Source organism: Merops nubicus, unplaced genomic scaffold, assembly GCF_000691845.1.
Source record: "Merops nubicus isolate BGI_N331 unplaced genomic scaffold, ASM69184v1 scaffold23642, whole genome shotgun sequence".
Classification (NCBI taxonomy): Eukaryota; Metazoa; Chordata; class Aves; order Coraciiformes; family Meropidae; genus Merops; species Merops nubicus.
In genome coordinates, this window is record NW_008595932.1 from 18988 (window position 1) to 39297 (window position 20310).

Here is a 20310-nt window from a genome sequence, read left to right on the forward strand (position 1 = left end):
CTACTAACTACTACTAACTGATGTAATTAATATACACAAATAGCAATGCAGAAGGACTATGCATTTTGCCAAATAACAGAGTGAAAAGGCATGTTCCGTTTTAGAAAAGTTTGAAAACCTTATTAGAAGACTATGCAATGTTATTTCCATACATATAGATTGCCACATTTACATAATTTAAAATGAAATTTGTCATGAAAACTTTCAGACAGTTATAAGTAATTAGGATGTAAAATTGCTTTTAAAACTGATTATCCTAATTAGGTAGAACTCTTCCCATAGTTATTTTAAAAAGTGGTAACAACATGTAATATAAAATGCAGCTGACAAAGGGTGTTGCTTGTTTAGATGCTAAGCTTGAAGAGCAAGTTCACCTGGTCCTGAACATGAACAGTAGATTCATATGAAGTAGTACCATGGTGACTCTTCTCCCCAGGCAGACAACACTGCCACCTTGGCAATGCAGCAACAGTCCTAGAGCCTACTACAGAGATTAGAGCAAGTGTCTTCAGTTAAACTATGTCAGGGGCATTGTATGCACATAAGCACAAGAATTCCAGCTTCTTTCCCAAACTGACACAGTGAGGCTTGTGAAAGAAGGGCTATAGTATTAAATATATAAAGTTTAAGCTGATGAGTAGCTTTCAATGTAGCAGCCCATTACATGGTCTTTAAACAAAGAAACAAAGAGTGTCAGATGCTCATTCCCACCCTTCCATTCCCCTGTTGTTTCAACAGAAGCATTTATGCACCTGCAGAGTGAACTGCATTGGGGTAATCATTCTGCAGCAACAACAGAGAAAAAAAAATGCCATAGCTTATCTTTTTTTTTTTTGTCAGATTACATTAATTGGCTCATTTCTCCGATTACATTCGTTGCACAGCCACACAAGCAGTTGTGCTGGCCTATCTGCTGAGGTGGGAATTAGCAGCAAGGGAAGAGCAGCAGCTTAAGCTGTTTTTGCTACTGAAGACTACGGGTCATAAAATCATGTATAAATAATGTCTCGCCTCGACCACTGTAATTGCATTGCACTGGCAAACCTGCCTGCTGTCAACCCCTTTTCCAGCCACTGCCATTGTTCTTCACACTTGCAAAGTCCGTACAGACCAGGAAGCTCTGCTAGGACAAATTAATTGCTTTATCTGCAGCAGCACTCTTTGCCTGACAGGTTAGCTATACTTGAGATAAAGAGTTAGGAGAAACACTTTACCCTGAGTAAGGCTTCCACTGGGAGTGGTTCAGCTGGTGAAAATAACCAACAGATCTTTGTTGGTGAATTCCTAAAGGGCTCACAATGGTAGCAGCCCGAGTTTAATCACTTGACGTTCAGGTAAACATGTAACATAAATTAAAGTTTTAATCCTGTACAACATCTAGTGTGAACGTGTGCCTCAAGAAATAGACTACCCTACTGAGCTCAATCAGAAACTAAACAGAGGGTATGCAGGATTAACAGCTTATGAAATAACCACAAAGATTACTTAACTTCTTCTTCAAAAACTTCACTGACTTTCTTGGAAAGTCAGTCTGAGAAAGCATTGAAAGACCAGGCCATAAATAAACCTTGTAACCTTCTTTTAAAGCAATTATATTTCTAGACATATGTAAAAGTTGATGTAAGAAAAGTTATACATTTATACAAAGCTGCACACCTGTTAATCCTAGAGATTTGAAATTTTCATCTGCTGATCTTAATTCTCCATTACTGGACTTACTGTGTGAAAGATGTTATACAGAACCATACATCTTAGTCTTCTATTTTATTATACTCTATAAACTAACATAACTTTTAACTAGTAAAAGTTATTTTTGATCTCCAAAGACACTCTTTAAATTTTACCTTTAAAAAGTTGTCTGTCGTCAGCAATGCAATCTGTTTCTCTGATACCTGACCCTCCACATAGCTGATAGTAAGAAAAAACACAACCATAAAAAATATCATGTAAAATATCATTAAGTATTATAGGGTTAAAAAATTCATAGAGTTTATGCTGCTATAATGATTTCTTTGGAAAGATTCAAATAAGTACAGTCAGCAAGTTGAAAGGCCACTTCAAAACCCTTGAGATTATGCTCCAGGTCAGCTTAACAAGTTCAAAAGTGATTTATGTTTACTTGTTTTAATAGCTTGTTTCTGTATTAATAACAAGAGGAAAAAAAGTTCATGTGGTTGCACATCACAGAAGCTGTACTCTATAAAGCAGATTAAGGCTTCCTGAAATTATTTAGAATTGTCCTCCTTTTGATCAATTTACCTTTGCTATAGGAACATACACACAAGTGATGGATGTGCAGTTTTCACACAGCTACATTTACAGGCCCCCTTTAACTTTTTTAAAGCCGACAAAATACAGGTTTGTTCAAAAATTTATTTCCCCTTTTACCTTCTAAAAGAGGGCAGTCTTCGAATGTTTTCACACTGATCATGTGATAAAGAATTTATTCTTTGCTTAGCATCTGCCAGTCGGCAACACAGTACACTAAGAGGCTGGGAATAGAAGTGTTCCACAATACAGAGCTGAAAAACAAAGCAAGAACTAATGATGTTAATAAAATTCATCCTCCCTGGTATATCTACCTTCTAATGCTTTCTTATTACTACAGTACATATACTACAATGGTATTAATAGCATTCCTTAAAAAAAAAACATTACTAGAAGACATGGATTGTTTCATTTTAAAATCAGTCATATAATTACTTTTTTTGCTGTATGCACTATTAATTTTCAGTACCTCATTCCCCCCCCCTTTATATAACTATAGCTTGTCAAATATTTTGTATTCACTTATGTGAATTACTGCATCCTTTAGGTTACAATGCTCACAAACAACGAGTGTATTTAAAGATATGAGAAGCAACTACTGTACACAAACAAACTTATCACATGTCCTAATTTCAATTTCTGTTTCATGTACACAAAAATACACTGCTAAGCTCCTGCTATGCATATGTACAAACATGCTTTATCCCCAGTTTCAGCTCCACTAAATGTAGCATCAGGGCCTTGCAGAATAGCAGCACATACTCATCAGATCTGTTCTTGAAAAGACTGCCTCACCAAAAACTTTTAAAGCATAAAAACTGGCAAAGAGGAAAGACGTTTCATGTCAGGAAAGTTAACATCACTCTCAGACATAATGAGATGATGGTGATCCCTTCTATCTACCACTTAGGAAATCTCACCTGAGATTACTTTATCCCTGAAGACTTTTAACATGCAAGGACACAGCCATAAGCTGCTGGGGTAAGGGACTGTATTTTTCTATCAGGTTGATGGGAATCACTAAATCCTGGCGACTCTTTCAAATACAAGAAGTTGAAAACTATGAAAAACTGCAGAGGTCTCTCTTCAAGAAGAGGTACTATGGCCAGGATATTTCTCCTGGCCACATGTAAGCATTGACTCTCAGGTATCAAAGGAGACACTCTAAAGGCATATGACACTAAAAGGACATGTTTTACTAACAGGTTCACACGTGGAACCAGGCAAAAACCAAAGCATTTCACAATCCTTCATTAAAACAGATTACAGTAACTACAAGTTCTTTGGAGAACTCGTCTCCAATCCACAAAAGCTACAAGGAGACTCAGACACAGTAATCCACCTGGATATGAAGATCTATATAAGCCAATAAAAATACAATTATCATACTCTGTATAGACTATTTTTGGAAACCTTGAAGTCTTCCACTTTGTGAAAGAGGGTAAACGTAATTCCCACATTGCTGCAGAGCTGCTTGGAGCACACGCACCATCTACTCTGAGGCACAAAGTGAGTGACCCTACAGCTCCTGCTTCCCTGCAAAGGTAAGAAGTGTGCACCCAGGAACTCTGCCAGAAGAGTTCAAGCAGGGAACAGACATGGCTGCAACCTACTCACACCATGACAAACCAGAGTACAAGGACATGGTACAGATGATCAGTGCTGGTGAGTTCTACCAGGGGTGTTACAACCTACAAGTCAATCTATATCAAAACATGAGTCTTTCTATCCACTGAGGCAGGTTTTTTAAATGTAACCTTTAAATACAGTCTTTGTAGCAGATGAAGCTTTTCACATGCTTTTTCATACTTGTCTCAAGTTTTCCCTTAAAACCTTAGCAGTTAGGGTTTTAACTTTAAAACACCCACCTGTTCACAGATCCAAACTGTTTCCAAAGGACATTTTTACATTTGATTCAGTGACAGGAAGATCAGAACCTAAGAAATCTTTCAGGGCCTAGTAATTAGTCTTTGTTTTCACAACCATAGTTTGAGTTGTTGTTACCATTGCCTACCTGATATCCTTTGATAAAATTCTGGACGGAAAAATCATGGTATAAGAATATGTTGATGAGAACCTGCAGAACTTTCTCACCCAGTTTAAAGGGAAACTGGGTTGTCAGAAGCAGCTAAGGAAGAAAAAAAGGAAAAGTTGCCATTGCAGAAATCCTTTCCCAAATTCAACTCAGTAAAATCAGCAGGATTTATACATACAATTTGACACAACTCTCAGTATGTGTTAGCATTCAACTAAATGAGATGCTAAATACACTGACAAAATCTAAAACCAGTACTTCTACAAAACCAGCCATGCAAAGATTAATTTTCAGTTTATTTCACCACATTTTTGTAAGTACCTTTAACTAATAGGCAAACTTTGAGTTTAGCTTTGCTTAATGCTACTTTTGCATTTATTAAAAAATTAAAAATAGACCAAAGATTGCTGTAATAACCACCTGGTTTGTTACTACCAGGCACAGCATCTACACAGCTTCAGCGCTTGGATAACTGCTCATTTTTATCAGGCAGCAAAATTCAGACTGAACTGTACTTCTCTATGTTTAAAGCTATCTTCTTCTGGAACAAAATAAAACTCAAACCAAAACACTACTTTAATGAAGAGATGGGAATGTCAAAGAGTAATTGCCCAAGTACATATGCATGGATGTCAATACAAAATTAAGATGAGAGCGTATATGTGCGTGCGTCTCAATGTGAGAAGGAAGCTTGAGAGCTTCCTATTAAGCTACTCTGCAGCTATGAGTAGGAATATCCCAAATCCACAGCTCTCAGGAACAGATTCTGCTTCTAAAGCTTGAGACGAACGTACTTTTAAAGGCCACACGTACACTGTGCTTGGAATATATACACACCTCTCCTACTTCGAAAGGGAATTACCTTGTTAATGACAGTAGACAGGTGCTCCTTGCAGGAAAGGGACTGGAAAAGCTCTATGCACAGCAGAGAGGAAACAGAGTGAGGAAGTAAGCTGTGGATAATCACTGGAGATGTAGCGATTCCAAAAATCAGTACTAGAGGTAGTTCACGGATATGCTGACTAGATCACGGAGGAAGGGAGAAAAAACCATAACAGTTACATTTTAGAAAATCACTAAATGAATGTATTACAATCCTGCTACAGCACTGAGCTTAGATGCAGAAAAGGGTACATTAAAAGATTTGTTGCCAGTAAACCAAAAGAGTTTTGATGTGGAATAAAAAGAAAGGAAGCTATTTAATGCTCTAAAGTAGAAAAGCAAATTAAATTGTATTTTAGGATTCAGATCTCAGGAAGTGGAAAACAAAGCATCTTTTCAGTTAGAGTATTGTACTGGTCCTGTCTTCCCCAAAAGTTATATTCAGGGAACTGAATTTTATTATTTCCTTTCTTTTCATAGAGAAAAAAACAACAGTATCAAGAAAATTGACAGATCTGACACCATTTAATAAGTTTAAAATAAATATGAAACAGCTCTAACATTCTATGTTCCTATTATACCCAATAAAAAACCACCTCAAACCTCCCCAAATTAAATCTTCCTCTTCAGATGATTTTTAAATATATATTGAGAACTAATAACCAGGACTGAATGCTGTATTCCTTGTGAACAGCATAAACATCATACAAAATACAGTGTTTTCAGTATTATTTTCCATTTTTTTTTTAATTAGCTGCAAGGAAATAGAAAACCTGATATCTTAAATATCTTCTAAGTTACAACTGAAAATGTATTCCTTTCCTTTGTTTTCCCCACAGCAACTTTTTGACCTTGGTGTTTTGTTATCCCACAATTACTAGAGACTTAAACGTAACAGCAATAAACTTAATATATTACTGTCCACTGCTGATAACCTAAAAGAATACTGGAAAGAAGATGAAACTTGAGAGAGGTTTTTCTGATTTCTTAATCACATTTACTCACTTCACCCTTATCAGAAACCATGCTTAAAACTGAAACAGAGAAAACAAGACAAATGTCCACAATTATATATTTTTCCAAGTATTACATAACTCTGCCAAGCTTCTATTTTATCCATCTTCTACTTTAATCACAACAATCTTCAGTTAGATCATTTGAATCTCCTAAACCTTTTTTGTGAAGAGACACACATTCTATTATAAAACATCTTATTTGCAAATAGTCGACTGACAGATTTGAACTGCACTTCATCTACATTCCATATGCTCATAACGAGGTATTTAGCCTTGCCAAAAAAAAAACAACAACAACAAAAAAAAAAAACCAACAAAACGACAAAAACCCAACACCACAACACTGAAAAAATCAAACTCTCTGCCTTACACTCCAACTATTTCCAGGTAATCGTGCATTTCTGGTTTTGCTTCTTGAAATGCCTCCTAGAGAACCCATCTGCCAGATCTGAAGCAGAAAAGTATTTCCATTGTGGGACTCAGCAAGTGCAATTGCCAAGGCTTACTCAGAGGCAATGTCAGGTGTGGGCATTGCAGCTGAATTAATTGCGCAACTGCAGCCCCAATTCTGCTGGAACTGTCGTTTCAGCCTGGGGACTAAGATGCTCCTTTTAGAGATCATAGTGGGGTTTTGATTAGAATGCATGAGATAATACTAAGACAGGTTAAGGAAGGACAGAAGCATAGGAGCACCTGAAGTAGTGAGCTACTCACTAGAGATCCTGGCCAACACTGAGAAATTCTCTAGGTGAGTTTCATACACCCCTATTAGTAAGCTAGTGACCTTTAAGCAGCATTACATCAGTAGTGATACAAAAATATACTCTGAAAACAATTTTAAAAGTCCACAGAAGAAAGATAGAGTACCTAGCTTTACAATCACAAATGCTGTAGTGACGAGTACAAATAAATCCTCTTATATAAAGAATCAGTCAGCCTGCCACTATCTCAACCCAGTCCATGGTCCCTGTGGTTCGGAGTTTCAAGTTAGCTTTAAGATAATTTATCCCTTAAACCTAGTAAAGAGGTTTTTGTTCAATCACTGACACAAAGAAGCAGCATCAATACTTGATTCCAACTCTCCACTGGCGTCATCGTTACACTTTAAAACAGCTGCAAATAGAAAATGGGCAAAGAAGTGGAAGAACTTCAGGTCACGTTACCTGCTGATGACTATGAAGTCTTGAAGTACTTTTGTGGTGAAACTTTCCATGTCTTTGAAGATAACTACAACTGGAGGAGGTTGGCAGTGTGTACAAGAGGAAGCTCTGGTTTTGCTTGGAGTTTCAGAATCTGTTTTCTTTAAAGTCATTCATTACATATTAATGAACAGAAGACAGTAAAATAAAAAGATAGACTCACATCTATAGCGCTATAATGTTCCAAAGTGACACAACTGACTTCTTGCTACAGTTGTAGGATCTAGAACTGAAAATTTTCTTCCTTCTGTTTCCACAGCATGAAGTACAAACAAGTTCTAAAAACACACATTTCAACAAAGATAAGAATAGCTCAGTGGGACAGACCTGGTGAAATTCTGTTTGGATTAAGTTAGAAGATCTGAGTTGTGTACCCATTTCCTGTACCTTTATCCAGTAATAAAAAGCGCATGTACTCAAAATTCTGTTTAACGCAGTGCTCTGATGAAGTCATAAAATTAGTTCTAACCTTTATTTATGAGAAAACCAAAACTTAAATTTAATTAGCTATATTAAATACAAAGATAAAAATAACATTTTGAAAGTTATTTTCTCACTGATTGTCCATGTAGCATGAGTTGCAGATGACAGAAGAGCACATTAGCACTAACACAGTGCCCTTCTCCCAGATGGCTGTTCTTTCCTCAAGTTTTGTTTTAATGAATGTCTCAGCATTCCTGGGAGAAAAGCATCTGGAATAATGTCAATACTGCATTTTAAGTTTCTAGTTCCCAATTAAATGGACGATGAAATAGTACTTTTCACTTGTTTTTTAGAATTCTGGCACTCATACCTCATCAGAAACTAACTCCACATTTGTTATAAAGTTACAGATTTATATTCAAATCACCTCAACTGCAGTTATTTCTTAGTATTACATGAAACGCTAACCTTTGGCATTTTTTTCACTATGGCACAGAAATCTGAGTTATCCAATTGCTTTTTTAAAAGCATCTAAAGGTCAGGCATTTTTATAAACCATTGATAAAAAAAAAAAAAATCATACCTTTGTTACACTCTCATACCAGTTGATAAGAGAGGTCATTGAACAACGTATTCGCTTCTGGGAAACCTGCATATAGTCCTCATCTTCCAGGGAGTCCACACCTACATCGCAGTTCATCAGCTGCCCCATCAGCTTCTGCATCAAATTTTTTATGCCTTTGCAAAACATTTTTAGACATACAGTAGACATTTGGTTATTTGGTAACACTTCTCCAAGTCATGCTCTAAAAAATAATCCAAAGTTATCACTTATTTTTTCACTTTTCTAATCATTCTCCCTCTCACTCCAGAATGCAAACCTCATGCTCCAGAGAGCTTCAAAGTATTCCTGATATGCATGTTGTTAAAGCATAAAAATGATCCTATTAATGTGCCTAGACAGCAAGAGTTCAGGTTAAGATGTTGTCCCTGCACCCATCCTGAACTCCAGGCACATGCTATCAAGGTGATCTAAAAATAAATATGCCAGCCCATTCACGGACTGGAGGATGCTGCCATAAATGATTACAATCTTTTTACTTAAAAAAAAAAAATTAAAAATAAATGAGAAGGAAGGAAAGCAGGACAAAATTTTATCCTACCTTCTCCCTCACTGCAATAATATGACTTCAAGCCTTTAAAAGTGGAATGCATACATGCACTCCAAGTTAAACAAGAGGACCTACAATATCAACATCAATATACTAAGCAGTGTGCTCTTGACATTTATGCTACACCTAAGCATATTTCAATCTTCATTGCTCTGAACAGAACTGGACACCTCTTAAAATACAGTAGAAATTACTACTGTGTTAACATTGGATTGAGCACATCTTTGGAAAGCCTACAAGATCCCTCCATCCCCTTATTCTTTCATTTTGGGGCAAAAGCTAGAATTTCTAGTTAACTGATAACTTATTCAGAAGCAGTAGCAAAGCTACTACAGGATTTACCTGGGCAATCTTTGGCTTCCAACAAGGCTATATAAGGAGTAATGTTATTCTGAAGGACTTCTGAGAGACTTCTGAAAGTCAAGCCATGATCTGTAACATTTACACCTAGAAAAAAGACAAAATTTTAAAGGGCATTTTTCCTGTGATTTCTGACCACAATGATCAAATAACAAGCTGAACATCAGACAAAAACCAGAAGATAACTCAAATGTTAAGGAAGGCATGAAAAGCATTGCAACATCTATGAGGAAAGATGAAAAACTAGCACCAGATTAGACATAGATGTTAATACTAGCTGATTAAAAGGAACAAGGAAACACTGCAAAGATCCTCCATATAGTTTGTTTGTTTTTTTTTTAAAAAGAAAGATTTCTCAAGGGTGCAAACTTGCAAGGAGCAGGATTTGTTTTCTAATTTCCCTGCTACTCATACCCTCTGAAACCATTCACTCATCCAAGGCCTACAGATGAGAAGACGAAATTCATTGTCTCCTAGAAGAACGGCAGTGCATACACTTGAGACCGGGATCCTCACACGGCTTATGCAAGGAGGAAAATCACTATGAGTTAGTATGAACTACTGTCTGAATTTACTATGAACTATGCAGTGTTTACTGCCTTTGTTTACATCCTTAGTCAACCAAAAAGGAATAAGCCTCTCCAGAAGGCAATTCACAGCTTCTTCCAAAGAAATATTCAGAGCAGGAGCTTCTTATATTTCTACTACCTACCAGGCACACATTGCTAGTGCTCACATGGTAAATTTGAAGCACAGGCCTGATTTTAATTTCCCTAAAATGGCACACTGAAAATGCAATCGGGTGGCCTTCAAACAGGTTTTGGATTAGTTACAACCCTTTAAAAGAAAAGGCGAGGGAACCTGCAACTTCAGAATGCCACTGACTTCAGTAATAAGAACTTCAGTTGTTTTTTTTCTTCACCCTCTGCTCCTTTTCCAAGATACTGATGCTGCTTTGCTACATGTACATAGATACTGCAAGAACATGTACCAGAAACTCCAAAGCTGTGTAATTCCATGGTTAGTCATAGAAAGCACAAAGCATGTTGGTGGCAGAAAATGGGACAGAGTCAAAGCATATTCAGTACCTCAGGGAAAAAAAAAAACAACTAAATCACTACCATCTATCGAAGACAGGCCTATAGGGAAGGTGTTAACTTTCTGGACTATTATATACACAAAGAGAAAGAAGGTCTTATCCTGCTTCCTTCCCGCAGTCCAGTCTCTTCTGTTAACATTTCTGAAGCTGATATTGCTCACAGTAACTGCTGGAAATCAGCAATATATTTTTCTTTGATCTCTGTATCAGTTCTAAGCAGAAGTACCTAACAAAATATTTCTTTAAAAAAATTACCTAGGAGAAGAGCTGCAGTAGGGATTTCTTTGGACTTCGTCTGACAAGTCCATTCTGTTGTCTTCTTCTGGAACTCAGAATGAGACCGTCGCAAAAAACTTACTAGATTATCAAATAATTGCTTATTCAAGTTTTCCTGTATTTGCTGTAAACAAAACCAGAGAGATTTTATTTATAAAATGTGGAAACACCAAAATATCTTCTTTTTTCTACCCCTTTCCTGAATAATTTGCAATCCTTAAAACTCCAGGGTAAAATTTTCAGTAACACAGTTGTTTTCCTGCTGCATTGGGTTTGCATGGCAAGGTTCTGGTAGCTGGCAGGGCTACAGGCTTCTGTGAGAAACTGCTAGAAGCTTTCCCCACGTCCGACGGAGTCAAGGCCAGCTGGCTACAAGATGGACCCATCGGTGGCCGAGGTTGAGCCCGTCAGGGACAGAGGCAGTGCCTCTGTGGCGATGTATTTAAGGAGAAAAAGTTAACACAAAACAGCAACTGCAGACAATGAGAGGAGCAAGAGTATGTGAAAATTCTGCAGACACCAAGGTCGGTGAAGGAGGAGGAGATGTTCCAGGCACTGGAGCACAGGCTCTCCTGCAGCTCATGGTGAAGACCATGGTGAGGCAGGCTGTGCCCCTGCAGCCCACAGAGGTTAACAGTGGAGCAGTTATCCAGCTCCAGCCCATAGAGGGTCCCAATCCCACACCGAAGCAGGTGGATACCCAAAAGAGGCTGTGACCCAGTGGGAAGCCTATGTTAGAATAGGCTTCTGGCAGGGCCTGTGGACTTGTGAAGAGAGAAGTCCATGGTGGAGCAGGTCTGCTGGTAGGACTTGTGGCCCTGTGGGGGACCCAACCTAGAACTGTCTGTTCCTGAAGGACTACACCCCACGGAATCCACGAGACAGACTCATGTTGGAAGAACTTCATGGAGGACTGTCTTCTCTGGGAGGGACTCCATGCTGGAGCAGGAGAAAAGTGTTTGGAGTCCTCCCCCTGAGGAGGAAGGAGTTCCCTGCCACACTGGAAGGAAATATGTGTTTTCTTCTCTGTAAATGAACAGCACAATCTGGCCCAAGACTCTCTAACAGTGACTATGGAAAGATGAACCGGTAACCATCACTCCCTGTCCTCTGTTCTGATGGAGGGGAGGAAGCAGAGAAATTGGGAGTAAATTTCAGACCAGGAAGGGAGGGGTGTAGGGAAGCTGTTTTTAAGATTCATTTTTATTTCTCATTATATTACTCTGATTTGACTGGGAACAAATTAAACTAATTTCTCCCCAAGTCGAGTCTGGTTTGCCCATGACAGTAACTGCTGAGTGATCTCTCTTTGCCCTTATCTTGACTTGTGAGCCTTTTGTAACATTTTCTATGCCCTGTCCAGTTGAAGAGGGGAGTGATGGAGCAGCTTGGGTGAGCACACGGCACCCAGCCAGAGCCTACCACCCACCACACCTGTGAACCATAAACATGGTAATTTATTCATTGTGTGGCAAACACAGGTACCTCGCACCTTGGAACTTCTGGTCAAATGCCTCAACAGTAACTTGGAAAGCAAACAAGTTTAACTGTGTTGTCATTCCACAGGCTTTAAAGGAGAAAAAAAACAACATACTGACAAATTGTAAGTGATGTAGGAGGAATAAAACCAAATAATTAGTTTCAGGAAGAATGTTCATGAAAATTCCTGTTATTCCCTCTTGGCTTACAAAATACCTGTAAACACTTTTCTGAGAGATGTGAATGAAAGCAAAAATTTCAACTCCTCCAAATCTAATTCAGGATGAAAAAAAAAAAAAATAGAGGAAAGCATTAAGTAAGTTTTGCAGGAAAAAATACTAAACCACATGACTGCTATATTTGATACACTGTCTTTTGTTCTCACAGATTATTTTAATACAAGAATTTGTATAATGAGGAATATGGAAAGGTGAGAGAAAACAGGGGCAGATAAAACTTTTAAAAGCAGATATATAGTGGCAGCTTCTTGTATTGCTTTTATTACATATGTGCTTTTGAAAATCTGTCTCTAATTCAAGATATGCTTTCTGCTAGAACAGGCAAAAAAAAAACCTTACTCTGAAGTTCAGCATATTATTATTATATACTCTAGAACACAGGTGTTAGAAATAAGATTAAAACCCTGCCCCCAATAAAAACACCATCAAGATTTACTATCAACAATGACACACACAGTAGTGAACTTGATTTTAAACCAAATGGCAAAGGCAGCCTCTAGCAGCACTGATGAGGCAGCTATCAAAGCAGTTAAGGTCACATCTCTCTGAGATTGCACATAGGGCCTGCTCAGACTTCAGTCTGTCATAGCACTACACATTTACTTAGATTTCTTAAAACCCATCAGTCTTTTCTTGTCAAATCACCTGTTACTGGCACTGGTTTTGTAATGTCTCAGATGGTACTCTCTGCCTTCTCTGCATCCCATGTGATCAACTCACTGCTTACTCTAGAAAAGCTGTTTGAACTGGAAGCTCAGTCCCTGCTGCCACTCTAGGTTTGGTCACGATTATCTGTTGTGTGCTCTGAAAACTGCCACCTGCACATTAGAGCTAAAATTACCCCACTACAGCCCTGCACTTCAGCTTCGTGTTTCTAACCTGGATCCTGGTAGTGCAACTGGAATTCCTCACCTTACAGGAAGGAAATGTTTCTAAAAGCTCTTGATGAGATATACCACAACAAGAACACCTGCAAGGCCACTGCTGAAAGCAAGGGTCAAAACTGGGATGTCTTGCAATACTGAAATAAAAGAGGTCCAAAATTTACCTTCCAAAAATGAAGGACAATTCTTGCAGTATTTTTGCCAGCTTTTCATGTTACAAGAAGCCTGAAAGGACGTCATCAGCAGATGACAGATGGTGCTGTCACAATCACAATATGGTTTATGATGGACATACAGAGGCCAAAAGAGCTCTGCAATGAAGTACCTGGAACTCAAATCCTCTTCACTCTTCAACACCTCCAGCAGATACCAGAGACATGGGAAAACACCAGCACAAGCACAAGGCCTGCCAACACACCATCAGGTGGCAGTACCCTGGCAAAAACTTTGGAGAACATCCTGCTAGGCTCCGTTAGTACACTACCAGAACGCCTAGAATAAAAATGCAAGCCATGCCCTTCCCAGGTATTTTGCAATGGATCAGACTTATTACATCAGGGTTTGAAAGTATATAAAAAATAAGAACCTGACTGGATAAAGGCCTTGCCTACCTGGTCTGACCTCACAGATGCTGCTGCTTTGAACAGGAGCTCAGACTAGAGACTTTCTAAGGTCCCTTCCAACCTGAATTATCATGTAATTTTCTATGTAAGAACAATCATCACCTCCGAGTTTGACCACAGCAGAATCAAAGGACAGTAATTCAAACTTCAGCAGAAGAAATGACAGAGATATCCCAGAAGCTGGATAAAGAAAATTCTATGTATAGCAGCAAAAGTAACTGAAGGTAATCCACCCTTGCACAAATCAAACTCTAAGGTAAGGCCCATATCAATCTGTCAATGGAGGATGAACTGTCTTCCATTAGGAAGAGGAAGAACAGAAGAAAGTATGTGGCAACCTCCTAGCAGTCTCAGATAAAAGTGTAGGAGACTCAGAACAGGAAAGAATGATGATTTTCCTGATGTCAATGGCTCTGTGCTTCTCAGTGGTTAAGGGAGGGTTTTGCTACTGTGAGCTGCGTCTGCTGCTCTGGGGGAAATACTTGCAGAGCACTAGGAAAAAAAAACAAAACAAAACAAACAAAATAAAACCACCACCACTTCCTCAATCTGGAAATCCTGCAGCCCCGGTTGGCATGGTAGAAGCATTATCTCAAAAGCCTCAACAACACGGTGCCAAAGAAAGAAGATCCATGAAAAGGTCTTCCAGAAGTAGCTACAGAATCTCATCTTCCTTCAGATCCACTGTGGGGCTGATCAGGCAGTTTCTAGTGCAGCTCACAACACTACTGTCAATGCTGGGAGCTAACCTGTGAAGCTGAAGCAGTTGGCAGGAAGATACCAAACAGGCCTCCAGAAACTTCTCTATGTTCTCTATAATCAGCACCATGATGTAGTGCACTGCTCTGCACAGCCTGGACAGCTATGGTTTAAAAAGGGTGCTGACTCGTCAAAGTGAGCTGGATCATGGAATAGCAGGAACGGAACTAGAGGAATTTATGAGTTTAGTCCAAGGATCCAGATTGTAAGCTACATCCAGATGGTTTCTACTGTACATCCCAAAACAAACTTTGGAAAAACAATTCTCATAATGTCCAGCGCACAACAGCAGGCAGAATAATGTGGAATACTTTCCCAAAATCCTTGACACTGAGTAGAGGAGGAAATCCCTGCTGTAGAGAAGCAATTATTCATACTATAATGCAATCCAGCTGGCTACAGGGACACAACAACAGCATGCCACCTAACACACAACAACTAGGAGGCCACAGTTCAGTCTGAAATTAACTCTGATCCCTATCGGACAACCCCATTGACACTGTCCATTCTACTTCAATAGACTATGCTTGCAGCTGTGTCATTCAGTATTTGACATCTATGTAGTTGCAGTCACATAAATCCACTGTGAATGCTGGGCGGCTATGAACTCTGTAACACTGAGGTCAAGAGCAGCCTAAAATCCTCAAAGGGCTGGCAAGCACACAACTGAATTGAAGGTAACAAACAGCAGTATGCCAGGAATTAATAAAAAGGACTACTAGTGAGAAGAGAAGCTTAGAAGCAGCAGCTTGAAGCATCAAAACCATGTAATTCTGTGTCTAGAAGTAATGAATTGATTTATTATGGATGGATTTATTATTACTATTTTATATTCTGGACAGCGATTTCAGTCTCCGTCAATATTCTTGGCCCCTTTTTTTTTTTTGTGCCTTTTTAACTCATTGCCCTTGTAAGCATGTAAAAAAAGATGATCTCCAGAAACAAACGCACAAGCAGTGTTGTTACAAATGCAGAACACTCCTCACCTCTGTTTCCGATTTGACCTCATTCCACAAAGACTGACACGTGACGAACCGCAGCTCAGCATCCTCTGAATCCTTGTCTTTTACTCCAAAATAATTAGCTAGAAAGACAGAAAACAAAGGCAAGCACAAATAAGATTATTAAACCGAAACACTTTGTTGAGAAGGAAACAAGGCACCCAGATATCTATTTATCTAAGGGAAATTATCTTTCTCTCAACCAACTAACTGCTGGTATCTGGTAGCATAAGTGAGGGAAGAAGCAGAATCTGTTATCCCAGTATGCAGGCAGAAGGTAAAGAGCTCGCTGCTATCTCCAGTCCCAGATGAGCTAAAGGCCAAATCAGAGCAAACAGCCCTTATTATTAAAATAAAATAAATTTTGCTTGATTCAGAAAGTTTTGTGAGTCTCTTCCACCTAATAAGTATTCAATTCTCCTTCACTATTAAAGTAAGATATGAACCATAAAGGCTTGCAAGAAAAGATTAATGAAAATTTGTTCTGTTCCCCAGGGAATGTGTAGTTAACACCAGTTTCCTGAAAATAATATGGCATACTGGGAAAACACTTTCAGGTTAAATGAAATACAGACTTATTTATTTTTCAAAAATACATTTAACTGACAACTATGCCAGCAAAACTTTTAAGTGCAAACTAGGCCTACATTTCTGCATCACTTCTAAACTGCCTCTCGCTTCTATACCTGCTCTTTGTGAAAAAGAAAAGGAGAAGAGATCCTTCTTGGTAAAACAGTATCTTGGCACATCTGAATACATCTGGCTTGCCAGGTGCTACTCTGCCCCAGAGATGCGAGTACAGAAACTCTCCACCTTCTTCCAGCTGGAAGAAGGAAAGTCAGAGCTGGGAGGAAAATGGGAGACAGAACAGAAACTAGTACAACTGAGTGAGATTTTCCTCGTCGTTTTTCCTGCCACATTCATGCAGTTTATAGTTCCCTTAAAAAAACAGGTAAAAAAAGCACACAGGCTTGGAACCATCTCTCTGCTCCCCGCATACATTTAGCAGGCCTGGCATAGTTTTAAGGCTTCACTAACACCACTTGGTAGAACACAAAGATTGAAGGTCCCATTCAACAGAGCATAAGCTGTGGTCTGATCTCTAGAACCAGCTGATGACCACATTCCATCTCCCAAAGCAACAGAAACACTCAAAAGAGCTCTGTAAATGGGGAGCAAGAGGCATCCCCTACCCTCTATTCTCATCTTCTCCCCTAAACTAACACCTCATTTGGATCCCTAAGAATAAAAAACTTCACTTAAAATATATAACCCACTCTGATTACACAAGTCCTAGGCTTTTAGTTAAAGAAAATCCAGCCACCACATTATTAGTAATATATTAAGGTATAATATTCTTTTTATACTACCAAACTCAAGCTACAGATGCAAATGTGCGCAGAAGGCCTTTTGTGAGGTGCAACAGTACTTCACAACAGAAATTTCACACTTGGCTAGTTCGGGCTCCCACAGTGTCTGGATGCACATCGAAGTATTGTTCAGCTGTGAGCAGCCAAACTAGCTCACCTCCACCTCTCCCTTGGGTGTAGTTCAGTCAAATTTATTCTTCTGTTTTCAAGCATTTGCTAACTAAACCAACATCTTTAGTAGGATTTATTCAAGCATTACTAATCTTGCAAAAACAAAAACATGATATCCACCAAGAGGTAAAATTTCAATGTGGCTTAAGCACTCAGGTCTTGGCTGGTGGTTTATTTACCTTGCAGGATGCAGGAATGACAGACTGGATTCTCTTCCCCTGTGCTACAGGTGTGCCAGCTCTCATGGAAAAAATAACTTGGGATTAATTTTAAAGTAAGTGTTACAGTAATCTCTGGTAACGAAACAGCCTGTGGTGATTTCCACAAAAAAAATCGGCCTTATTACTTTCCCCTCCACCTTTTTTTAAACAAATTGTCACAACTTTTGACAGCTCTGGTGATGCCAAAATAAAGTTTAGCCTGGAAATAAGAATACTAAATTCCCTGCGCCTCACACAACAATTATTTAAGCAGCATTGTTTGTGGCTCAAGTAAGAGTCAGTCCTGCTCAGTCTTCCTCAAATGACAAGAGACCTGTACACACAGCATATAGGCTGGGGAAAATATATATAAAAAATAACAGGGGACAGAAGCCATGAGATCTTCACAAACAGCTTTTCTTTCTTCTTTTCCCCAAGAAACTTAGGCAAACTACACACAATACGATGAGACTTATAAAATGGGATATAATTTCTGACTCCCATATCTTAAAAGTGGCTCATCCAGACTCTTCAGTTTGTCAGTCAGTAAACAATTTACAGTAACAAGGAAAGGAGTTCTCTTGTAAAAAAAAAAAAAAAAAAGCTAACAGAGATCACTATGCAATTTGGATTGCTGGAGATTAAAAAAACATGGACACTAGCCAACAATTCTCTGAGGTTCCCCCAAAGAAATGGGTTTTCAGCAATACTGACATCAAGGAACAACAGAAATCCTCCCACAGCCATGACAGGGTTCAGTCAGATCTCCTGAACCTTCCACAATTTAACTCTTCTCAGGCATAGAAACATGTATCAAAATACACTAACCTGTTTCCTCAGACAGCTTTCTCTTCTTGGGACTTGGTTTAAAAACAAAGCAGCCCTATAAAATAGAAAAAAAAAAAATCTCTTTAGTAAGAGTATCCATCTGACTGGCTCCCGAGGACACTTTATTCTCCTTCAATTTCAGTGCTCCATTAAGTCAAGAATTTGAACTTAACTGTCAGCATCCCAAGGATACAAATTTGCATGTTAGCCCTTTATATTCCTGTTTGAAGCTGGAAAACTAGTCAAAGCAGTATCCCAGCACGTATGGGAGGAACTTTTTCATCTTTCTATTATGTTCTTCAATTCAACCATCAAGTACAATAGCAGCAGGTTCTTTAAACATCTCATAAGCTCCAATGGGTTTACAATTAAGAGGAAACAATTCCCTGGAGACACATCAATAGTCTTCTCAGTACAATTTCAGTTAAAAAGAAAACAAATAAACCCAAGAGGCTGGAATGCCTAGAAAAGGTGATCCAGAATAACCCAGTGAGTATTACATCCCTTACAGAAGCCAATGACATACTATAGCTACAGAGGACAAGAGCATCCCAACATGAAAAAGTAAAGCTGGTTGAAAAAGCAAAGATGGCTAGAAGCAGAACGACAAATGGTTTAGAAAAAGTTCAGATAAATAAAATCCCTATATCCAAGGAGGTCCTCCAGATAGAATTCATCTCCTGTTTTCGTCACAAAGGAAAAGGAAATAAACCACATATATTAAGTTCTGAACACTGAAAGATTTTTTTCATTTTCCTCTAGAAAAACTGAAGTTTCTTCCCCCATTCTCTCAAATAAAAACTCATCTCTTTTGAAAAGGGAAGGAATACTCAAGTGTTCAAGACATAAATAGACTGATTCAATCCTGTGTTCCTCAATGCAGATGCTCATACAAGCAAAAATTACTCAACTCAATCTAGTTCAGCCACTAGTATATGAATAACGTAGTGAAACTAAAACTCCAGAGACATGTTAAATTTTGATTACAGGCACTGGGTGACTTTGGACCATTTGAATTTCTTAAACAAGTGAAAAATTGCAGTAAACCACTGGTAACAATATTGTTCTCCTTGGAAAAATAGCCTTATGAATTGGAGATGGCTTCAGATACTTTCCATTTTACCATGCACATTAACAACAATCTACAACTGGCTGGACAAAAGCTGTGGTTATTCGACAGACACTAAACACTGTAGAACAATTCCAGTACAAAAAGCTATGCTACAGAGCAGCAATTCACATGAGCATAACTGGAATCAGCCACAATAACAATAAAACACTTATGCTTCATCAAATCAAGGGTACGCTTAATCAAATTAAACACAAATATTATTTAATGCTTTTACAAGCATTGGATTTTCATACACACCCGAATGTAGCACAAACCAGAACATAAAATGGCAAAGAAGTATTGCATATAAGATACAGGAGGCTTCACTACCTAAAGGCAAGAGCCATTTCTGAACGGGAAATCCACCTGGTTTGAGCTGTTTAAACTTTGTTCGGAAGTACTTCCCTTTACTCCTGAAAGCAATAACCTGCACCGTGACTTCCACACCGAAGGATCCAGCTTCACATCACAATGCAGTGAAAAACAATATAAGGAACAGGTGTCTTCCGATGATAAAACTCATCCCTTCCTTCTGTGGACCACTGCTGTTATTCACTACGCCATCGAGCAGGGCAGAAAATAACTTAAACGTTCCAATACAACATTTTAAGTCTCGCTACCTATTACCACTCTGACGAATGCACTGTCCCTACCGCCAACCCTGACCACAGGCCAGGTAACAAACAGCTTTCAGCTCAGAAATACCACGGTGATAATAGACATTTACCATCGCGTGTGAGTGACAGCACTCTTAGTTTTATTTCTCTGTTAGTTTTATTTCTCCGCTACATTAGTCTTGGGGGAAGCCGCAGTGCGTGTTTCAAAGCGGCAGCAGACGATGCCAACAGGCCTTGAGCTGGAAGCGGCAAACCCTGCAGCCGCGCCACGGGCCGCGCAGCCCCCGGCGCTCCGGGC

The 20310-nt window shown here is 38.9% G+C and overlaps 1 protein-coding gene across 1 annotated transcript in view; it reads right to left on the minus strand.

The window, feature by feature from the left end:
• The window catches only part of ORC3 (origin recognition complex, subunit 3), a 34946-nt gene extending 16613 nt beyond the window's left edge, over positions 1 to 18333 (minus strand). Inside the window, exons 1-10 of the mRNA XM_008936241.1 lie at positions 18285 to 18333; positions 15701 to 15798; positions 10710 to 10854; positions 9338 to 9442; positions 8407 to 8561; positions 7365 to 7501; positions 5166 to 5325; positions 4283 to 4396; positions 2389 to 2522; positions 1845 to 1908 (exon numbers count right to left, since the gene is read on the minus strand). Coding sequence (XP_008934489.1) covers positions 1845 to 1908; positions 2389 to 2522; positions 4283 to 4396; positions 5166 to 5325; positions 7365 to 7501; positions 8407 to 8547 — 750 coding nt within the window. The 5' untranslated portion in view covers positions 8548 to 8561; positions 9338 to 9442; positions 10710 to 10854; positions 15701 to 15798; positions 18285 to 18333. The remainder of the gene's footprint in view (positions 1 to 1844; positions 1909 to 2388; positions 2523 to 4282; positions 4397 to 5165; positions 5326 to 7364; positions 7502 to 8406; positions 8562 to 9337; positions 9443 to 10709; positions 10855 to 15700; positions 15799 to 18284) is intronic.
• Between the last annotated feature and the right edge of the window lie 1977 nt (positions 18334 to 20310).